Below are 24193 nucleotides of genomic sequence, written 5' to 3'. Positions count from 1 at the left end.
CTTAGAAGTACTGACAGAAGGGATGTGTCCTATTGGCTCACTTAAGCAGGGGGCTGCCTAGGATGCTTGCTTTTGTGGCACCTAACTCAGGCTTTGTGGATTTCAATGATTTTCTTGGTACCTAAAAGTTGGGCATTGCAACACAAACACCAGTTGTGATCTGGGGCTAAGCTCTTTCTAGGGTGCTCCAACATTTAGAAGATTGAAACAAAAGGAAAATGGCTCAACCTGCACCATAGACTGCAGTATTCAATTTAAAAAACCAAAAGCCTTCACAAAAGGCCTTTTTCAAGCTAGTTTTCATGATGTAGGTAGAAACACTGTAGCCCACGAAAGCTTATGCTCAAATAAATTTGAGAGTCTCTAAGGTGCCACAAGGACTCCCGTTCTTTTTGTATAAAATAGCAAAGGTTGCAGGACATACCTATCCTGGTGGCATATCGATAACCCAACATGGGTTAATCCCAGTAATAACTTGCTTTGGGCTTCCTCCTGATCCACCCTGCAATGAAGTCATAATTATATAGTTGCCATAACAGTTATTACAGCTGCTGTCATGGAGATCGCAATGTGACAAAGAACTTTGTAACTTCACTGCAGGCCAGGCTGAGAAGCAACAAATACAAATAACTTCCTGTCATTTGTAAATACCGCAAGAAAAATTGCATGTGAAAAGTAAATTGAGAATTGTGCACACCTAATATATTTGGCACCGATTCTTCAAATCTTAGGTTTAAAGCACGTCATCTGTCTTCCTACATTAAATATATTTCAAAAAAAGGATCTACAGGTGGTCTTTCACTGGAAGTTAAGCAGCGAAAGTGAAAGTGTGGCATAAATTCCTTGCCACCCCACAGAGCTTGACAATTTCACTATAGTGCAAACACAATAGCTACAAATACACAGAATGTATATATTTTTAAGAATTAAGGTTTTTAAAAACAGGAACACAAGGGAATTAAAGAATCAATTTATTTATTTATTTATTACTACTTTGGTAGTACAAAAGTCTTATACAAACCATATTGTTAAAAATACAGTTGATGTGCAAGATTAAGAAAAACTGGTTTATTTGGTTTTTTGGTGATGACAACGTTTGTATCACTGAAAAATGCTGTTAGTAGTGTTTGTTATATACAATAAGATCACACATTCACCAAATTATTTTGCTAAAGTGGCAATACACATTTTACTTCCCACAAACATTAGCCTTATGTACGTACGTAGAAATTCACGTTTAATAATTACTAGATAATCTCCATTAATAAGATTTTACATGTTGAATGTACTGGATATAACATTTTTGCATATTTCCAATGGAATCAAAATAGCAACTATTGTTAAATTAAGTAAAAATAGCATATATATATTAAACATTTTCACTCTTGAGCATATTTACTCACAGTGTTAAGCCACATATTACTAAAATGTTCTCTTATCAGAATAAAATCTCAATTTTTCAAGTTTTTGGGATACTCTACAATTGTGCATCTTCATATTCAAAACAATGAACTGTTTAGTTTGGCTGTGTAAGTACAAAACAACTTTCACTCTAGAGTCCACATTTTCATCCAGTAATTTTAATATTAAAAATACTGTCACATATGTACACTTCAGTTACACCTAATCTCTCAATATCCTGGAATCCTGAAATTAATATACTGGCACTATTTAAATTCCTTCTGCATACATTTTAGTATGCTGTAGAGCTGTTCATGAAAACAGAGTGAAATCTGCAAACCTAAGGCGGAAAAAAAGTAGGCCAAGGATTTCTCAATTTAAGTGTCTCTTTTAGTAGTTTTAAGATTATTTTGGTAGTCTGAGTTAAAGCTGAGTGAAGAAAAGAAATCTTATTTACAATAATAATGAAAAATCGATTAATTCTTTGGATTTATTCCCAAGTAGCAGTCGGGCTCAGATAAAAGTTACTTTTGGAATTTAGTTCTTGAAAACTATAAATAAAACATTTGTTAAAAGACTTAATTTTATTTAGAACTGACAAAAAAAATTTGTTTCTCTTGTAGGTCTGAGCTGTCTGGGCTACACCTGCCACCTACGGATCAAGTAGAGCACAGTCAGCAGCGTAAACTTCCCTATATACAACGTTGCCAGCTCTCATGAGTCCCATAATTGTTTTCCTTAAAGCCCTAGCTCCTGGAGTCAAGGGATATGCGATTTCAGCCTTCATTCTTAAAGAAAAAGTAAGTTTCTAGCCCCCATGGCTGTGGGGAGAGCTTCAAAATGTGAACTCCAATGCACCCTGAAGACTCAAAAAGTGGGAGGCAAATAAAAAAAACATCCAATCTATTATTTTTACGTAATCTCATAATTTTTAGTGAGCATAACTCATGATTTTTGAACATTTGGTGTTGGCAATACAGCTACAATAACCCACCAGCGTGCCTCATTCCTGAGCTTTAAGTGGCAACCTATGGGGCATGTGAGATGATAGCCAGGGGAAAGTTCTTTTGCTGTTACACATATTGCTAATTAACATTGTATGAGCTGATGGAGAAACCTCACTTTCAAAAAGATAAAGAAAAAAATTAGAGCACTTACTCAGACTAAAGAAGATTGACAGTATTCATTTAAAAAGACAAGGTGGGTAAGGTAATATCTTTTATTGGACCAACTTCTGTCTCTCTCACCAACAGAATTGGTCCAATAAGAGATATCACTTCACCCACATTGTGTGTCTAATATCCTGGGACCGACACAGCTACAAAAACACAGCATTATTTTAAAACATGAATCAGTTACAAAGACAATTATTTACAAGAAGTTTGTGAAGCAGACTGAACTGCTTTATAGTTTTCTCATGATTTAGTATAATCCCTATTGACATGCATTAAAGCTACAGATTGATGTGTATTCTTGTTAGGCACACAGTAGAGCAAAAGAGTGTCACTTTTCAGTTTCTGTTATACAGCAAAGTCTGCCAAAATATCACAAATGTTCCCAATTAACAGATCAGTTCTAAGGCAAAGTGGTAATCATGGCAAGTAGATCCAAACAACAATTAGCACTGCTTAACAGTCATTGATTTTCTATCAGTGAGAGTCACAAATATGAAGATGATAAAGGACACTGACATTATGACTTAATAGTTGGCACTAATGGATTGAGGGTACCTATTTTGAGAGAGACACTCTGAAGGACATGGGGCTGCTCTATAATAATATTTGAATATTGTATTGTGTGCTATATGTTTGATTGTTGTCAGGGAAGTTTACTTTATGGATGTTGGTTTAGTTTAATAGCAGGCTGTTGTAAAAAAAACAAGCAGGAAGGCAAAACAATGACTCAAGAGGTGGGCTTGACCTCAATGGAGCCCACCAATAGGTTTTGAGCGGCAGAGTCAAAGCACAGGAATGTGAGATGACAACTTCTGGCTGGTTAAAGAGACTCTCTGGCCACCAGTCAGATGGTTATCGGGAAGTTGTTCAGGGGAAACAGACTGACACCTGACTTGATGTCTGACAAAGCTAAGCCTTTCTAGGCTCCTCTCGCAGGGTGGAAGGGCTTAGATGAGACAGACAACACGTAGGCCTTTTGTTGTTTAAAAATCCTCTCTCTTACGTTTTACTTTGTTGCTAACTGTTAAGATTAAAAAACTTTTGTTTACAGAAGGCCGTCTGGTCATTGTATGTGCCACTGGTAACAAGCTCCCAAAGGAAGACCAGCAGGTGCTGAATGTAGTTGGATCTGCTGGCATAAGCATACTTGATCCAATGTAGCCCATGACCCACTCTAAATGTGGGAGAATCACCACCCCAGGGGAAGTAAACACCTCAGGCTCGGGACCTGAGGGGGTAACGCTCTGAGACCAGACAGTGGTCAAAAGTGCAGTTATCCCTGTAACCATGACAGCCACCATGCCACAAGTTTCTTATTTGGAAATAAAGGATAAAGCTGTCCCGATATAATACAACCTGCCTATGTTTTCCATTGTTTACATTGCTGAGCTCATTAAATATTTTAATTTGGACACAGCAGTGAGGAAGTTTTGGTAGAAAAACTTTTGCTTTCCCCAAGGGTTACATGAATTTTTCTTTGTAAGATGAAGGCAAACGAATAGGCTGCTGACCACAGGATCCAACACTATATCAGTGACTGGAAATGTTTTATTGGCTACAAATCTTAAGTATTTAGGACCTACCCCTGCATAGATTCATTCACAGAAACTATAAAGAGCTACAGTGACATAAACACATTTCCTATAATAGTACATCTCCTAAGTTTTCAGTTTCAGCACGTAATCAAACACTTCTAAAAACTCCATCTGCGACAAACAAAACTATTTACCCCACAATAAAACTGACAGACTGTTGGTTTTCCTTTACAAAAGTTACTTTAAGTACATTGTTGACAATGCAACGGAACGCCACTCATGACAAGTGGCCTGATTCACTGCTATATTGGAGCTGCTCTGCACCACTTTGGGTGCACAAAACAATCCTGAGTCCAGCTTAACTGGCCACTGAATGATCTCTTGATCACTGAGCTCCTAGGCCACCCTTAATTCCAGCTAGAGGGGCTCTTGTGAGGAAAAAAGTGTTGCAAGACCAGGAACGTTCCTTTATCTGGAAAATTCCTGGCTGCTGTAAGGGCCCAGAGGGTCACTGGCAACAGACAGATTAAAGCAGTTTACAGGCTACTCTAACACCAGTGTCTGGACAACCCACAATTTGGGAGGAGGATCCTCAGACTGGAGAAGATAGCACACTATATTAAACTAATATCTTGAACAGTATGTGTGCAGATTTTTTTCAGCATGCTCAAATGTAAGTAATTGCCATGTATTTAGATTAACAGAACTGTAAATAAATAGCAGATGCCTTACAATTAAACTTATAATTAATTGGGAAAAACACAAAAACCTGTATGCATACCTTTCAATTATACTGGGGTTAACAACCTGATTGTGAATGACTAAACTGTGCGCAGGAATGCACCACGAGCCCTGCCACCGAATTCAGATCTGTTTGATCCATAGTACAATGAGCAAGAATACAGATCAATATTTTGAACAGGCTTTAGGAAGTCAACCGGTAGAGAAGAGTTGCTTGAGTTTTAGTGCTTATTTACATTCCTTACTCTGGGTCTTTTCTTCTTCTCCTCTTCTCAGTGTGTTTTCTCTTCCTCCTTGTTACCTTAGAGTAACTAGGTCATCTGATGATGGCAAAGACACTGAAGTCAGAAAATGGCAGTAGAGCACATACCCTAGTACAGGTTTCAGAGGGGTAGCCGTGTTAGTTTGTATCAGCAAACGAGGAGTCCTTGTGGCACCTCAGAGTAATAAATTACTTGGGCATAAGCTTTCGTGGGCTATACCCCACTTCATCAGATGCATGGAGTGAAAATACAGTAGGCAGGTATAAATATACAGCACATGAAAAGATGGGAGTTGCCTTACCAAGTGGGGGGTTAGTGCTAGTGAGGCCAATTCAATCAAGGTGGATGTGGCTTATTCCCAACAGTTGACAAGAAGGGGTGAGTATCAACAGAGGGAAAATTACTTTTTGTAGTGACCCAGCCACTCCCAGTCTTTATTCAGGCTTAATTTGATGGCGTCAAGTTTGCAAATTAATTCCAGTTCTGCAGTTTCTTGTTGAAGTCTATTTTTGAAGTTTTTTTGCTGAAGAATGGCCACTTTCAAGTCTGTTATTGCATGTCCAGGGAGACTGAAGTGCTCTCCTACTGGTTTTTAATGTTACAATTCCTGATGTCTGATTTGTGTACATTTAGTCTTTCGCGTATAGACTGTCCGATTTGGCCAATGTACAGTCTCTACGCAAAAGAAGAACTGTTGGGTATAGGTCACATCCACCTTGATTGAATTGGCCTTGTTAGCACTGACCTCCCACTTGGTAAGGCAACTCCCATCTTTTCATGTGCTGTATATTTATACCTGCCTACTGTATTTTCACTTCATGCATCTGATGAAGTGGGTTATAGCCCATGAAAGCTTATCCCCAAGTAATTTATTAGTCTGTAGGGTGCCACAAGGAGTCCTCGTTGTTTTTACACCCTAGTACAGAATCTGTAACAGTGCTGATGCTAGTTAAGAATGTATTTTATTTATTATGAACAATTCTCATTTATGAGTTATACTAAAAAAGTGAAAGATACGGATGTGGGGTTTGTTTGTTTTTTAAGTGAACTTTGCAGATTTACCTGTGCTAAAATTTTAATGTATATCAGAGTTACTTAAGTGTTCTCAGAAAACCCTAGGCAAACAATATGTCCAAAATTTGAAAATGCTTTTTTTAATATTCATATAAAATGACTTTCCTAAAATTTTAACCGTGTCCTGTGCAGAGATGAGAATTTTACCAAGTGGGTAATCTATTACAAAAGACATTCAAAGAGTATATATATATATACATATATATATATATATATATATATATACACACACACACACCTACCTTAATTATATCACTTCTCCATGGCGCTCTGGTGCTGAAAGTTTAAGATGACACTCATTAGTGGGTGTGACAATGATTATACCTACTTATCTTTCGGATTTCTATAAATCCTGTTATGGTTGTATCTAGTTTATCTGTACTGCGATTTATAGATTTCTCCCTCCCCGTAAAAATTAACATTATTTGCTTGCAGCACATGGACTATTTGATATGAATTGCGCTTGTTATTCATTTAGTAAGGTTAGTACTGTCTCTCAAGTACTGTGTTATCTGCCAATCTTAAACCAGTAAACAAAGGTTATCTGAGTGTAAAAAAGTAATTAACTTGCTAAAGACATCTTTAAGAAAATGTCAAAGACAGCAGATTGCATCTTTAGTTTTAGGATGAAGCAGGCATGCATTCAATTTAAATGGCTAAACTTCAAAGGGACACTTTGAAATGGGAAGGTGCCTTTTTTGTATTCATAGAGATTGGGAAGAAGTTACACAAGGTTTGTAGGATTTTAATTAACTATGGTGTAATAGAGAGTATATGGTTATGTGTTTACATTTAAGGTAACAGATGATAATGTCCAAACATGCTAACCACAACTTTTAAACTCCTTAGAAAAATCTCTACACAGGGCAACTGGAATTCAGTTGGAGAGGGAGAAAAGAGGACACTGACTACAGATACTGAACTGTCTACCATGTGAAGTTTTTATCTTATTTATCCAATAGATTGCAATCCAAATGCAAGGTCTGAACTTGCTATACTATCTGCAATATTTAGACTAGTTATGTTTATATTCTGCTTAAAACTTTTTATTATTTTCTCTTTTTTCTTATATGCTAAGTAAACTTATACTTTCAAAATAAATGAAGTTGGTGGAACAGATTGCTATGCTGGGGATAAACTCTGGGAAGCTGATCTCTCACTTCCAGGAAGTTAGCATTGACACTCAAGCCTAAGCTGGGCCACTGCAGGGCTAACTTCAAAAAAGTGCTGAGACTACGCTGGCTACAGGCAATTTGAGCAGAGGGAAAACTTCAAGGATAGTAGGGCAACTGTTGGCAATATTGTGCAAAACTGCCCTAAAGCAAGAATGCCCCCAGCATATGGGAATCCTCAAGTGGCACAGCGATGCTGTAACAGCTCCTACACCAGCCCAAACCCTGCAGCTGATGTCAGGGCACAGGGCTGCCTCTGCTATATCCCAGTGATCTTCGGCAGCCAGAAATGTCCCCTTCATGCTGTGTGGGCAGCTGGTGCATAGCTTTTAAGATGCTTTTGCACCTCCCTGTCCTGCAACTGCATGAAGTCCTCTTTTACTGTAGCTGAGGATCAGGGTCAAAATTCTCTAGATGTGAATGTATTTCATCAACATATGTTTAATGGCTGCAGTCACAAAAACTCTGAACAGGTACCTATCTCTGTTCAGTTTCAATAAGTCAGGATATTTTCTTAGGAGAGAGTAAAAGGAATATGTGGGTTACATTCCTGAAATGACTATTGCTTCAATTTTTTGAAACACAACTGTGAAATAGGATTTTGATTCAATTTATATTAGAACAGCTTTTTGCCAGAACAAACAGGAAAAAAAACCAGGAGTTTTTAACTATGTTATGGAAAAGTGTTTTAGCCATCAGTCAAGACCTGATTATGGCCTAAAATAGATGATTTGCAAAACAGTTATGTCAGACTGTCATGAACTTTACAAAAGTTTTCATTGAGTCACTCCTCCACTCCCACATTATTTCTGTTTTCAATATAGAGCAACCACTTAAATCGTATGGGAGATTCTACAATACAAACAGGGTTGTCTTAGATGGACATTCAAAGTTTCTAGCATTCCTAGAGTACAGTCTATTTTTAAATTTAAAAGATACAGTAAATTTTAGAGTAGCTTTTATGCAGCAATACTGTTTTATTTAACAAATGGAGTCTTAAAACTATCAAGTTGTATGCTATCAAAAAGATTAAAAATATACAAAACATGTTTGATGTATAGTTTTGTATAGGTTTGAAATAAAGACTTTTTTACGGTAACCCTCCAAATGTACTGGAACTCAATTTTTACTTAAATGTTGTGTGTCGTTTTCTTGCTGCTTCATGATATATATTAGAAAGCCTGGATTTCTTCTTTATTTTTTATTTAAACAAAAACTTAAAAACCCTGCATGCACATTAGTGTGCCCAACCTTGTCTTATCCTGGACATATTCCTTTATGGAGACAGGAGAACCAGTGAAACAAGAGTCAGAGTCAAGAAACAAAGATGAGAACTGAGGGTTTGGTTAGACTAGGAAAAGGAGTCAAGGTTAGTCCCTAGTGTAGAATTAAGTTATCACCTCAGGTTAGCTGGGAGAAATCGACTCTAAAGGGAAGCAAAAAACCCACTTTTTAAAAATTAAAATAAAGAAGTGTTCAAGTCACCATTTTACTGCATAATTTTTTTTAATGGAAGTCCTTTGTAGGTCACTTTATCCCTCATTGCAGCAATAGCCATTAAAAAGCCAAGATCTACCAACACAAGCAGAGGCACCGTTTCGCCCCGTTTCATACCCGAGGTCTGCTTGTGGCACACACCCCAGCCCCAGGCAGAGCTCTTATGTGCAGTTAAATGCAGCCAGGTCCTCTCCTTCAGGAACCAGGATTCTCTGGCTCCTGCAGTCAGTTTCCTCCACTGCGCTAGCTCACTCACCCTCCCGCTCCTCTGTCTCCACTAATCAGCAGCTACTCTCTTCCAATGGGATGCAAGGATGGGGATTCAAACTGAGTCTGACAGCTTGGAAGATGAGGGGCTCGCACAGCCTAGCTCACTGGGGTCAAACGACAGCAGGACTGACACAGACAACTTAACGGGCCCAAGGCAAAGAGAAGAGGGTTGGCTCCTGGGAGGAGCCAGGCCTCTGGGGATGGGGCAGGCAAGGAAGGGGTCAGTCAGGGTGGAATGGGGGAGCACTGGGTCCCCAGTGGTGGGTGGCAGGAAGAAGCAGAGAGTATCCAGTGGTGAGGATGGAGCAGAGGGAGCACGGAGTCCCCTGTGGTGATGGTGGGAAAGAAAGAGTGAGCACAGGGCCCCCAAAGGCAGGGCAGAGGGTGCTGGATCCTGGGGGAGGGGAGCAGTGGGGAGGGAAAGGGGAGTCAATCTCCATGGCAAGGGAGGGGTGAGGGCACAGGGCTGTGTCCTGAGGGAGGAGGCAGTGAGGGGGAACAGTCCCCGCAACTGTACATATCTCTCTATCAGTGTTATAGAGGGCGAACAATTTACGGAGTTTACCCTGTATAAGCTTTACACAGGGTAAATGGATTTATTTGGGGTTTGGACCCCATTGGGAGTTGGGCATCTGAGCGTTAAAGACAGGAACACTTCTTTAAGCCACTTTCAGTCAAGTCTGCAGCTTTGGGGCACGTGGTTCAGACCCTGGGTCTGTGTTGGAGCAGACTAGCATGTCTGGCTCAACAAAACAGGGTGCTGGAGTCTCAAGCTGGCAGGGAAAGCAGGGGCAGAAGTAGTCTTGGCACATCAGCTGGCAGTTCCCAAGGGGGTTTCTGTGATCCAACCCATCACAGTCCCCTTCAGCTACCATCAGCAGGCATCTCAACAGCTGACTAATGTTACACTAGGGATCAAAGTCCTTAAATCAGGAGGAGTCCCCCATTGTGCTAAGCACCATACAAACCATTAAGGCGGCCCAGTTCCTATCCCCCAGATCTCAATCTAATCCTTATAATTCCATATGGTAGGCAGGCAAGTATTATTATTCCCATTTTACAGCAATGAGAACTGAGGTACAGCATCTAAACACAGACGGAACTTTAAAAATGTATGTACAAACTCTAAATAATAAACAAGACTCCATTTTTTCTCAACTTTAAAATGTGGAGTTTTCTTGGTGTTTGAGTTGAAGTTCTCAAAGGAGAATATTTAAAACCAATCACTGTAGTGTGTTTAAGAGCCTTCTGGAAAGTAAATAACCTTTAAACAGAAGAGAAAGTGACTTGAAAATGTCAGTTTCACTCCCATTTAAAGTCAGTTTCTAGTCTATTATTATTTGTACTACCCTAACACCCCTAGAATCCCAGATAGGTGCGGTATAAACTCACCGGGCCTTGCCCTAGTAGGGTGTTTCCAAAAGTTAAATGATCTATTCCAATTTTTGAATTGGGAATATCTTGCTATATTATCTCCTCATTGTTCTAAATTTAAATATAAACTTAAATGTGGCTTTAATTGGTGTTTGTATGTATTTTTTCTTTCTTTATATAGGAATTAGATACAGGGCTCCTGCCAGCTAATTTCTAAGTTATTATCTGGAGGGGAGGGGTTGTTTCAGGTGCCTAAGTAGCCTCTGAGATCATGGTTAAAGTTGCCTTCCCACACCGACCAAAATCTGAAATGGTACTCCTAACATGGTACGTGCACCATATAGAGATATCCAAGATTCCACAATTATGGCATCATCTGATACAAGAAGCAATAACTGCAGCACTTAAACTATAGGAAATAACAGGCATCTCAGATATTCCTGTGAGGCTGTAATCTGCAAGTCTTTTAACAACCACCATTATAAATAAGTTTGGTTCCATGCCCATTCAGTGCTTTGAGCCTCTGTTGACTACTCAAGTATTTTCCAGTTAGTGCTAGTAGTGGTTGTGTTTTTTGTACTGAGGACATATTCCTCACCAGCACCTGGAATGAAATCAAGTAATTTACAGAGAAAATGAGTAAATACAGATGTTCTTTTACACCTCTTCATTCTTTGGATTGTGGAAGCCACCATAAAAGATAAATGGATTTTATTTCAATGTAAACCTTAAATATAGAATATAAATAAATAATTGGGTAAGAGTCTGGTTGGGTAAGAGTCTGGCTGGGTACTGTTAGTCTTGACAAATTAACTAAAAGGTAGTAATAAAGCTTTGTAGATGTATTTTTTCTTTGTGACATTTTATAATTAACCAATGTGTGTTTAAATACGTGGCTTCCATATTCTACCTCTCAACAAAAGAAATCAGTGAGAATATATCTGACCCTCTCATCAGATCCTACTTTCCATGTCAGTCAATAATCTTTAATACCCACCTGTTATTCTGTGCCAGTTCTCCCTCTTGCTCCTTGTCTGACAGGTGTGGCAGGAACTTCTCTTGATCCATGTTTGACAGGTGTGGCAGGCACTTCTCCATTGACACCTTCAACACCATTAACAGACATCAAGCTTTTCCGCTCTTTGGATGTAGATTTGTGCTCTACTTTTGTGACTCTAAATCTGAAACAAGCAATACAAGAACCCACTTAGGATAGGTTGGTTGGTTTTTCCTCCAGAAATCAGCTAATCAATCTTCAACATCCCAATGAGGCAAGTATTATACCAACTACATAGATGGAAAACAAGATATTTTAAAGGGGCTTTCCAAGAATACAGCAGGAGCGAAGTCTAAAGTTGGGAGTTCCTATCTCAAACTCTAGTGTTTGGGCCATACCTACCTCTCTTGGAAAAAGAAAGAAGATCTCTAATTTTAAGAAAAGACTACACTATTGGTTGAACAATCATGAATAGTCCAAAAGCCAAAAATATCCTGAAACTAGAGGGAAAACTGCATACAGTAAGTATTTGATACTTACTGTAAAGAAAGTCAAGAGAAGGATGAGGATCTATCTGTAATTCTTGCTCTCTTTTTAGGCAATTGTGTTACTGGATCCACAGCTTTGGATTTCTACTCTCACTATGAAGGGATTTTAAAAAATTCCACAGCACAAAATTCTAAAGCCACCTGGCTCTGAGGCAAAGTATAATTCATTAGTGTCCTTGACTAGATTAAAAAGAAACATATTAACCATATTAGCCCACACTGAGGTGAAATTCACTTAATTTTGCTCCTTAAGCATCTTCCATTTCCATCCCCTCAAAGAAAGCGTAAACATTCGGAGACATACAACGTCACAGATATCAGGGTCCACATGCAATTCAAGCACTAAACTGCAAATACTCATGTCAACATGCTATGCACATGAGCAGAAGAGAGGAAGAACCTGAGTCCAGGTCTTCTGTGGTTCCTATGATGGAGGAGGCATGCATCCATAAAAAAGATCTGATTATGAGGGAAAATTGGAGCTTGTAGACTTCCCCACCTAAGAGTTATCTCTATCAGGGTGTGTGGAGGAGGTGAGGGGGGAGTAATATGCACACATGTATGCTGGAACCCTGAAGCTCTAAAGACTCAGTATAAACCTGAATGTTATTGAAGTATGGGGACCCATCAAGAATTTCATGACAACAGCAGGTTAGTGCAAGATGCATGTCTTCAGCCTCATTTTGTGCCTTCTGGGAGGTGGTACTTTAACCTCTAAACTGAGCAAGGAGACTGTGACTAGGATGGGAAGCCCGAGGAGTCGTGACGTGGCTAGGTGAAGAAAATGGGATGAGGAGCCAAAAGTGGACAAAAAATAGGACTTGGAAAAGGCCAGGCTGGAGGGGACAGAGCAGAAGAGGTCGAGTTGGGTGGTTGGGGGGGGGAAAAGGGGTGCCAAATGGGCAGACAGGTCTGTTATCACTAGAGAACATGACTCTCCCTCAGGGGTTCCATCTCAATCTAAGATTCCCAAATCTCATCATTCCTTTGGTGTCAGCAAATATCTGTGAAAGCCTCTGGTAAAGTGTCTCATTGCCCTCCACACAGAGGATGACAACAGTCACTTTGCTCAAATAGCAAAGTTCCATGTCGCAGACACTGATGATGACCCAGGTGTGTCAATACGATGCCACATGATAGAATTTCAAAGTTTGCTTTTATAAAAACCAGCAGCACGTGCACATGCGCGCACACACACACACTAAGGTTGTAAAGTCAAGCACTCAAAAGATAGGAAATGCCAGAATAAAGATTTCTTGCAGTCTTAATTCCGCCCGCTGATGTGTATGTCTTATGATACAGTTTCTAATTACACATTAGATCTTGCCTCGGTCATACCCATTCACAATGCTCCTGCAAAGATAATTTCCTCTCCCACTGCTTTGACCTCTTTGCATCCCATCTCCCCTCTCTATGCATCCCTCCACAAGCTTCCCTTTCTCTCTCCCAAGAAACATAAGCTACTTGCTTTCACTTTCACAGTCTTTCATAGCCTATCCCCACCCTATCAATTCTCATTCACTGCCAAGGTGTTGGATCACGCCTCCAATCAGCCCACTGACCACTTGTTAAATTTTCAAATAAACATCTTGGTGCATTTTCTCATGCTGTCCCCTCACACTTGGGAGGAGCTCCATATAAAATATCTGCAAAACTAGCTCATCTTCCTCCTTCAAACTCTCCTTTTCCACAGGACCTACAAAAACCCTAACAATGGTTAGGTTCATGGTGTGCTGAGACCACTGCCTATCATGCTGACCAACGCTGTCTCATTGTTTCCTTGTACTTCCCCATCGATCATCTTTTGTCTTACACCAAGGGCTTGTCTACACTTACATTTTATAGCGCGCTAACTTGCTAGCTAAGAGGTGTGAAAAATCATCCCCCTGAGCGCAGCAAGTTTGAGTGCTTTAAAAGCCTAGTGTGGACAGGCTCCCATCGCTCGGAGCTTTTCCCCTCATGGAGGTGGATTACCAGGAGCACTGGGAGAGCTCTCTCCCAGCACTCATGCGTGACCACACTCACCACTTCAAAGTGCTCCCGCGGCAGCACTTTGAAGTTTAAGGCTACGTCTACACTAGAGACTATGTCTACCCTGCAAGTGCTACACAGCACACCAACACAGGTGCAGCTACAGAGCTGTAGCATAGACGCTCACTACAGTGACAGAAGGGGGTTTCCATCGCTCAGTGGGTGATAGCTAGCTTGACAGAAGAATTCTTCCATCTTGCATCTACAGAGGGGTTAGATCAACCTAACATCACCACACAGGGAATGAAAATGTTCATTGCCCAGAGTAATGTAGTTAGAATGACCTAAGTTTTAGGTGTAGACCAGGCCTTAGACTGCAAGTTCCTTGGGGCGGGGGCTGTCTTTTTATTCTGCATTTGTACAGAATCTAGCATAATGGGGTCCTGGTCCATCACTAAGGCTCCAGACACTAATGGTAATACAAATTAATAATTAAAATTCTTTAGCTTGCCAGTATGCTTATCCGAATTCCAATTTAAAAAAATTTGTCAGTTCACTAGTTCTCTTTTTGATCAAGTTTGGATTTACAACACAATGGTCAGACATCTGATGTCTAGGGAAACAACACAATGCCTCAAAAGTTAATTACAGTCTTGCAATTCAGAAAAATCCATGTGCTGGGTTGTGGCAAGAATCGTTACAGAAATAGGTGATAGCACAATATAACTAATCTATCAGTGAGAGTCAGACGAGATAACGTAAATAAAGCATGAAATAAAACAGAACAGTCTTACCTTCCCACAGAAAGTACTGTAACTTCTCCTTGTCGGCTTTTTCTTGGTTCTTTAGATTTGTTGGTTGGCTTTAAAAGGTGCCATCTTTTGTGACTACAGCGACTACAAACATCCTTCTCTACTACTCCCCCAACTGTATGTAAGTGATGGCCACGACAGTTATGTTTTGATGGAGTATCACCTGGTGACAAAGGAGAGCCTGGACTTGTAGGACTGCCTGGAGTGGTAGGAGACACAGGGCTATTTTTAAAAACAAAACAAATTAACAATGTTTAATTTTAATTGCATATAATTGTTCTTCTTAGAAATAGGGTTTCTTTAAATTTAAATAACCATCCCACTTTATTCTCTGATCACATACCCTAGGGGTTGTATTCAGCTAGTGTTAAATTTAGGTTGTTTTTCCCCCCCACAGAAGGCAGTTTTAGCTGTCAAAAAGATACTTTTCCACAGCAGACTAATGTCAATGATTTATTCCAGCCTTCCCCCCACTTTTACTAGAGAAGAGCACGAGCAGACACCCCCTCCAGCAAAAAAAAGGCAGTTTTGCAAATTCACACACACATCTTCATTTTCTCTTGTGAAAAGTCAAAGAGAAGCCAAAACCATTTAGTTGTTCATTTATTTATTTATTAGTTGTTTATTTATTATATTTATTAAATTTTAAGTCAACCACACACTCCTGCATCATCAGCAAAGATTATTTTGAAATTGGCCCATATTTGAAAATCTCTCAAGATTGTAAAGGTATTTTCCTCAAAAAACTGCTCCAAGTAAAATAGGAGGTAAAACGAAGGAGAAGGAACAAAGTGTGTAAATAATGCATACAGAGGGCTGATTTACACACAGGCTTTGTACTACTATAATTATATTTGTTTAGAAAATGGTATAATTAAAAGTGGAACAACCCTCTTCAGCTTGGATGCAGCTGTACCAGCCTAAACGTGTTTATATTGGTGCTGATATAGTTAAACATGTTTTATCAGTACAGGCACCAGCACCTTTAGAGACTGGTACAACTGCATTCACACTAAGGGTATGTCTACACTGGCAAGTTTCTGCATAATAAGTTATACCACTTTTATTAAAGCGCTGGAATTAAACCGCTGTTGCGTATTCACACTGCGCTCCTTGTGACGGCGGAGCGCATCCATATTAGCAGCTCTTGCAATGGCAAAGAGAGCAGTCAGTGCACTGTGGTAGTTATTCCACTGTGCAACTGGCTGCAGGGTGCTTTGGGAGGGGTTTGCAATGCCTCAGGGGGCAGGCACAGCATCACATGATGCAGGTTTCCCAATCCCACTGTTCCATGGGCATCCTACTACATTGCCAGCTGCTTTTCAACTGAAAGGAAGGGGGGCAGAGGGTGTGACAGGGAGAGTGTGTGTGTATGGAGGTGGGGAGAGACAGTGTGTTTTGGGGTACAGAGAGTGTGTCAGCATGCTGTCTTGTAAGTTCAGACAGCGGCAGGAAGCAACCAGGACTGAGACGGGGGAGGGGGAAACCCCCGACATCAGCCTCTGCCTCCCTCCCTGGACTCTGCACAGCAATCGCTCTCTCTCTCTCTCTCTCTCTCTCTCACACACCTCTGTGTTCAACAGCGCAAGCATTCCACGTTAATGGCTTGCTGCGTGTCCCAGAGCAGATCAGCACAGCATGCAAGGGCTGTCAGAAACGGAGCTTTAAAAGGGGAGGGGCGCATGTCTACAGGGCAGCCAAGTTCAAAATAATGAGCAGAGCAGCCACTTGAGGGATTATGGGACACTTCCGGAGGCCAAATGATTGCTTTCTGCGTTGTAATGTGTTTACACTGCCAATACAGCACTGGACCCTCTGCGCTGTAAGGCTTACGACTCTTGTCGAGGTGGTTTTTTGGCAACGCTGCAACTGAGGAGTTTCTGCGCAACAAGTGACTTGGCAGTGTGTACGCCTCGGTAGTTACACCACAGAAAGCTGCTTTACCGCACAGAAACTTGCCAGTGTAGACAAGGCTTAAGGAGGGTTGTTCCACTTTAACTATCTCATTTTCTAAAACATATATAGTTGTATCAGTAAATAAAACCCCAAAGTATATGCACATTTACAACAGAATAAATATTCTAAGAAAAAAGAAAGATGTGTATTTTTTGAAGTCAAGTTTTGTACAAATCAAGCCTCTAGAAAGTTACTCTCTCTTCCCCTCTCATCTTTCAGATCAGCCTCTAGAAATCCGGGTTAGTCCTCTAGCTCAGAGGTCAGCAACCTTTCAGAAGTGGCATGCCGAGTCTTCATTTATTCACTCTAATTTAAGGTTTTGCATGCCAGTAATACATTCACATTTTTAGAAGATCTCTTTCTATAAGTCAATAATATATAACTAAATTATTGTTGTATGTAAAGTAAATAAGGTTTTTTAAATGTTTAAGAAACTTCATTTAAAATGAAATTAAAACGCAGAGCCCCCTGAACTGGAGGTCAGGACCTTGGTAGTGTGAGTGCCACTGAAAATCAGCTTGTGTGCCGCCTTTGGCATGCGTGCCATAGGTTGCCTACCCCTGCTCTAGCTGTTAAGTGTTGGTTTAGGCCCTAGCCTTGTTTTAAAGAATTAAACAAGTGTGCAAAGGCACTATGAGTTACTGTCAATTTTCAATCCCCAGTATGATAGATTTCTGCTGTAAATCTCAATGCATACACACAGAATTGAAAGTTTATCAAAAAGTTTCTCTCAGAAGAAAGAAAGGAAATCTTAGTGCCTCAGAGAAAAATAAGACAATGAAATCAAAATATTTTCTTTTCAATCAAAGGCAAGTGGGAACAAAAGAATAGAAAAAGCTTGATTAGCAAGTAAAGTAATTTGTGGCAATCCGTATTTTTTCTAATAAGAGATACAGATACTTTGTTTTTACGTAAAAGCAGCGAAGAGTCCTGTGGCACCTTATAGACTAACAGACGTCTGTTAGTCTATAAGGTAGCACGGGACTCTTTTCTGCTTTTACAGATCCAGACTAACACGGCTACCCCTCTGATACTTTGTTTTTATGAAATCAAATGTACATTTCCAGTTCTGATAAAAATGGATACTACATAAACTTACAGGAGTAGTGTTAAAAGAATGTATGCATTTTTTAATTTTTTTTTTAAAGTAACTGCATCTTTGAAGTAGCATCCCTGTGATTAAGCTCCCAAATGACTGCTATTGAACATAATTCAATCTAAAACTAGAGTGAACAAACTTTCAGTTATCATAATAGCATTTAAAGGATTCAAATTTCACTGAGATTTCAGTTTTAATTAACACAGAATCATTGGCAGGGTACATCTTGACACGCAGAGAAAATATACACAGTTAAAATAGGAAGGCCTTACCTTTCAGGATCACACACACTGTTATCTGCCACCATGGCCTTTAACATATCAGCATTTGCTGCAAAAAGCATAAACAGACATTGTTATAAGAAATGTGTTGCTATGTCCTTGTATAATCAAAAAAGATAGTAAAAAGTAAGCAAGCTGAAGATTCTAATTTTGACCCAGAACCCACTTAGCTAAAGTGCATTAACAGCAATCTCACAGCTGAACTGAAGGGCTCTGAATTTAGTTCCATCTAGACCAGAGAAGTCTGCATTATGGAATCTCCAAAAGGCAAGATGCCAAAGGCATCAAGGTCCCTTCCAGTCCTACGATTCTATGAAATGCCCATTTATTGAAATTTATGGGTGTTTATATTGAGAAGGTAAAGTTACTCTTGCTATAGAACACATATCTCAGTCCCAATACAAAGCACATATATTACTGTCTATGTTATGAGAATGCTTGCCATTAATAACATGCATACAATCCATCAGTACTGATCACTCTGCCTAAAAAGCACTCCTAGGCCACAAGTCAAAGATTAGTAGAGTTAATGAATATTTAATTATTTGGATGGCTCTCAAATGAATCATTTCAGCCACTACTAAAATAATGCTGCCTTTTGGTAAAATAAGCAGCTGTGTAACAGTGCAGACTAGTACTACACAACCTCAAGTAAACTACTAAGAATTATAGGCAGATGACACATTCAAAGCAGCATATTGAGGGCCAGCTACTCCCAACTTGCACAAAAAAAGTATTACAATTATAAACAAGTGAATTCTGAATTGCCACCACATTCTCTCTTCAGGGTATTTATGAATGTACAGAAAGGCCTTCAACTGTGAAAAGCCCAAGTTTCCGGAGGAAAATCTGGTCCCATTCCCTTAGCTTCCAGGACATCCACATAGATACTAGCCTTTGTGTTGCTTTTGGCATATTCCTAGAGCTGTACTGCTACTGGATCACTAGTTCAGCTATGCACTGCAGGTTGGATGCCACAAAGGAGAAGGTAATGGTCTAAGGGGCAGTCTTAACCTGTAGGTAAATTTACACTGGGAGAAACTACTAGTAAAGCAGTTCAATACAGAGCAGCTACTCCCTGATTAAGATCCAACAACTCTCTAAAAACCCATGTAATCCCAACTGTGTGATGTTGCAAAGAACAGATTCCATCAATGTTACCGAGAAGAATGCTACACAGGCACCACTCTCATGTCTGCATAGCTGCTCAGAAGCATTCTTTCCCCCTTCCAAACATTCCTTTCTTTTTCCATTGTTTAGATACAACCATCACAAAGTAAACAGCAGTGTTGCTGTCCTGTTTTCCCTACTTCACTGAAAACCTTTGCCTCAGTTACACATGTGCAGTAATCGGAACTTGCCCCTCCATTTCAAGGCATTCAATGTGATCGTAGTATTTCAATGCTCCCAAATAGGATTTGACATTACCATTAAGCAAACAAGCTAGTTCTTTTATCTTCTTTTAAAAATAAGAAAATTCAGCCTCTTGCAAAGACTGCAAAGTTAAAGAAAATAGAAGTGACAGGAAAAGCAAGTTTGCAGTTTTGTAGTTGTGTTGGTTCCAGGATATTAGACAAGATGGGTGAGATAATATCTTTTATCAGACCAACTTCTGTTGGTGAAAGAGACAAGTTAAAGTTCTGACATGAACCAACCTTCCAAAAGAAAAAAAATTAACTTTAGATAAGATATGGAAAGTCTCATTCTAAAAAGCAATTTCAGAATGTTAAGTGTGTGCAAACAAGAACATAAGAACGGCCATTCTGGGTCAAGCCAAAGGTCCATCGAGCCCAGTATCCTGTCTACCGACAGTGGCCAATGCCAGGCGCCCCAGAGGGAGTGAACCTAACAGGTAATGATCAAGTTATCTCTCTCCTGCCATCCATTTACAACCCTCTCCACCCTCTGACAAATAGAGGTGAGGGACACCATTCCTTACCCATCCTGGCTAATAGACGTTAATGGACTTAATCTCCATGAATTTATCGAGTTCTCTTTTAAACGCTGTTATAGTCTTAGCCTTCACAACTTCCTCAGGCAAGGAGTTCCACAGGTTGACTGTGTGTTGTGTGAAGAAGAACTTCCTTTTATTTGTTTTAAACCTGCTGCCCATTAATTTCATTTGATGGCCCCTAGTTCCTATATTATGGGAACAAGTAAATAACTTTTCCTTATTCACTTTCACCACACCACTCGTGATTTTATATACCTCTATCATATCTCCCCTTAGTCGCCTCTTTTTCAAGCTGAAGAGTCCTAGCCTCTTTAATCTTTCCTCATATGGGACTCATTCCAAACCCCTAATCATTTTAGTTGTCCTTTTCTGAACTTTTTCTAATGCCAGTATATCTTTTTTGAGATGAGGAGACCACATCTGTATGCAGTATTCAAGATGTGGGCATACCATGGAGTTATACAAGGGCAACAAGATATTCTCCATCTTATTCTCTATCCCTTTTTTAATGATTCCCAAGACACTATAAGAGTGTATCGGAATGAAGCAAGCCCTATAATATACTATGGAAACACTTCAAAAAAGCTACATAGTATCAAACTGCATCAGAGGGATTCACATGTTTAATGGAGAACACTGATTTTAAACTGTACCTTCATTTTTCATAATGATGTTGACGATTCGCCCCACAGTATCGTTATTGTCATTTACACTTTCATTCATTTCTATGGGGGAAAAACAACAACATATACTCAGTATTACAGCCTCCTAGAAATTATTTTTCCTATGGTAAAGTAAGGAAAACATCTCATGGAATAAATATTTATTTATAAGTATTATATCACTGCCATATTAAAACAAAACACTTTTTATTGGATTTTAGTAACAATCCTGAAGACAGTCCTGCAGCCCTTATTCAGGCAAGATTCTCTCACTAAAGACATCAGAGCTGAGTTCTTAAGTTCCATCCATATTTTATGTATTTTCAAAGTTCTATTATCACTTTCATCCTCCTTCTCACCTCAATTTTAAGAGAGGAGAAGGAATATAAGTCTCAGCAGAAAATGGGTTTGGAGATTAAACTACCACATTTGGAATGCCTCATACTTGACTAATAGCAAAGTAATGAGTTGTTGTAGGGAAGTTTGCACTGCTATACTGTTAACTACAACAGACTTCAGTATCTAAGACTGTAAAATCAGCGCCTTTCACTACAGGAGTAAATTACTGCCAGCCCCAAGCATTCAAATATCACGAGCCAGACCCTCCCAAAATCATGAGATTATCTTAAAAATTGAAAGATTTTATAAAAATACTAAATTTTAGATTTTTGTTTGCCTTCTAGTATTTGAACCTTTAGGATTTGCATTTTTAAGCTTTTCCATACAACATAGAGATAAAAACTTTTTTTTAAATGAAAGCCAAGATTTTCATTTAACAGCATGACTCCAGGAGCCAGGGCTTTAAGAAAAGGCACTAAATATAATGAATATATAAATATACTTGTGTACAAAAATCTCTGAATTGAGAACTCTTGGGGGTGGGTCTCACAAAAAGCCTTCTCAAAGTAGTATAAGGGGTGAAAATTGACCCTGTGACTGTGGATAATGAATACACCACTGCCATTCACTCTCTTATAGGGTTGCCAACTTTCTAATCCCTGAAAACGAACGCCCCCATCCCTTCCCTGGGGTCCTACCCCCTGCCCTGCCTCTTCCTCCGAGGCTCCGCCCACCACCCACCTGTTCCCCCCATCACTCTCTCCCCACCCCCGCCTCTGTCACTCGCCCCCTCAACCCCTGGGACTCACCTGCCACCTGCAGAGCTGGGCCTGCAGGAGCTGGCACAGAGCCTGCCCACCTGCCCAACTGGGGCACGGCAGGGGTCAGTCCCCAGACCGAGGGGCTGGGGTGGGGAATTCGGGGCACAGCAGGGTCTGTCCCTAGAAAAAGGGATTGGGGCAGAGGGGAAATTGGTCCCTGGAGCGAGGGGCTGGAAAATCGTGACACAACGGGGCAGGAGGGCAGACAGGTTACACACACATCCCTGGATGGCGCTAGTACCTACTTTGGAGCCCAGTCCAAGAGCCAGCTAGTTCTCTCTGTCTGGCTGGGGGGGCAGGGAGAGCAGCAGCTGCTAAGCAGAGCCATTCCTCCAGGCTCCAGCAGCAGCGGTTGCTCTTCCTGGCTCCCACCCCGGTGGCAGAGGCCACTGACCGGAGGCTGCCAGTTTCCCTTTTCGACCGGACATTCCGGTTGAAAACTGGACACCTGGCAACCCTATGTGGCAAAAATATAGAGAGTCACTTCCTTATTCAATATTTTAATTTTATTAGAATAGGAAAGAAAGCATTATCCCTAAAGCTACTTGGTCTCTCTGCTTCACTGAGGAGCTCCTGCCTGTCTCCTGAATAGAACCCACCCTACCATTCCTACCTGACTTCCAGCTACAAAGTTAAAGAAAAATACCCACGGCTCTCACAGGACCTCCCAATAAAGACAGCAACGGGAACAACCTACCAGGCCTAAGCTTCTCTCCTCTGCTCCCAAGCCAAATAAGTAACTTCAGCACCACATGCTACTGAATTCATGGAGCTACTAACACACACCAAGTACTTTTTGACAAGTAAGGGGACAAGAACAAGAGTACAAAAGAACAAAAGTTAGAGAGGGAAAAAGGGAAAAGATGAGGGGGAAAAAATGATAGCAGCAAATGTACTAAGAATACCAAATAATACAGCCAGAGCACACCAATGTTCCAATCCATCACAACAGGGGAGAAGAGAGAGGGTGGAAACCGTAGTACTAGAGTATTAAATTTACTCAAATAAAATTAAAGTATCTGCACTGTTAAACACACACCAAAAAGTTATAATTTAATAAAAGCTGGTTTATGGATACTTATCTTTAAAAGAGTTATGCATGGCTCACTATTGCTGCTGACAGCAGATGAAATACAAAAAAGTGGTTAGCTACTCAGATCTCAGTTTATAGTCACAAAAGCTATAAAGTATTTTGTATGCAGTGATGTTGTAGCGTGTTGGTCCCAGGATATTAGAGACACAAGGTGGGTGAGGTAATGCAACGTCTGTTGGTAAGAGAGAGACTCTAAGAGCCCATGTCTCTCTCACCAACAGATATTAGTCCAATAAAAGATATTACCTCACCCACCTTGTCTCCATGACCACTCTGATCCTTCAAAAAAAGGTTTCAAAAGTATATTTTAGAGGACTGACATTGGGAATTGGTAGAATTTCCCAATGGAGGTCACTTGGTTAGGTTGGGAATGGCCAAAAGTAATTACCATTGTCTGTTAAGTCAATGTTCTTAAACTATTTAATAGAGGACATATATTATAAGGCGGGGGGGGGGGGGGAAGAGTCCAGCTTAGTAACATACTGCATACAAATTAACAAAAAGACATTGACATTACTTACCTATCTTTTCGCGAAGTTTTTCCTCTTCAATTTCTTGCTCGGCCTCTGTTCTACACCGATACCCTTTTTTCTGAAGCATGTGACAGATGAGGATCCCCAAAAGGCCCATGATGAAAAAGACAGGAACCAACCCATAAGCAAGATATTCTGGATGCACACCACTTCCTGTGTGATCACCGACAGTGTGAGTCGTAGTACTTTCTAAACTATGGCTTGCCAAAATATTAGGAAAATCTTGATTTCCTATGTAAAATAAATACATGGTTATGAAGCACAGTTGTAGATAATACTTTGCACTTTCAAGCAGCTCTGACTTTAGGCCCTCAAAGGATTGGGTGAATTATGAGCCTGATCCTAAGACCACTAAAGTCAATAGGAGTCTTTACACTGATGGATCCAGGTCCATTGGTGAATTAAGCCACAAACCCCTATAACAAGTAGATATTCTCTGTTTTACAGATGGCGAAACGAGCACAAAAGGTGAAGCAACTTGCTTAAGGACACAGCAGTTCGGTGGCAGAGCTGGGAACAGAAGTCAAGAGTCTAGCCCCGTTGGCCCCAGCTCTACCCACTAGGCAACGTTCCTTCCACAAACATTTATTATATTTCAAAATAAGGAGGGAAAATGTCAAACTTT

At 40.2% G+C, this 24193-nt stretch overlaps 1 protein-coding gene across 4 annotated transcripts in view; it reads right to left on the bottom strand.

Moving 5' to 3' along the window:
• Positions 1 to 954: 954 nt before the first annotated feature.
• Positions 955 to 24193, bottom strand: part of RELL1 (RELT like 1) — a 46133-nt gene continuing 22894 nt past the window's right edge. For all 4 annotated transcript variants that reach the window (XM_045019388.1, XM_045019391.1, XM_045019390.1 and 1 more), the window contains exons 2-8: positions 23557 to 23799; positions 20774 to 20845; positions 18158 to 18215; positions 14813 to 15052; positions 11500 to 11683; positions 6432 to 6465; positions 955 to 5172 (exon numbers count right to left, since the gene is read on the bottom strand). In XM_045019388.1, the coding sequence (XP_044875323.1) occupies positions 11503 to 11683; positions 14813 to 15052; positions 18158 to 18215; positions 20774 to 20845; positions 23557 to 23799 (794 nt within the window). In that variant the 3' untranslated portion in view covers positions 955 to 5172; positions 6432 to 6465; positions 11500 to 11502. The remainder of the gene's footprint in view (positions 5173 to 6431; positions 6466 to 11499; positions 11684 to 14812; positions 15053 to 18157; positions 18216 to 20773; positions 20846 to 23556; positions 23800 to 24193) is intronic.

This window comes from Mauremys mutica, chromosome 5, assembly GCF_020497125.1.
Source record: "Mauremys mutica isolate MM-2020 ecotype Southern chromosome 5, ASM2049712v1, whole genome shotgun sequence".
NCBI classification, from domain to species: domain Eukaryota; kingdom Metazoa; phylum Chordata; order Testudines; family Geoemydidae; genus Mauremys; species Mauremys mutica.
The sequence above is the reverse complement of the archived record's forward strand: the minus strand, read 5'-3'. Positions and strand labels throughout refer to the sequence as shown.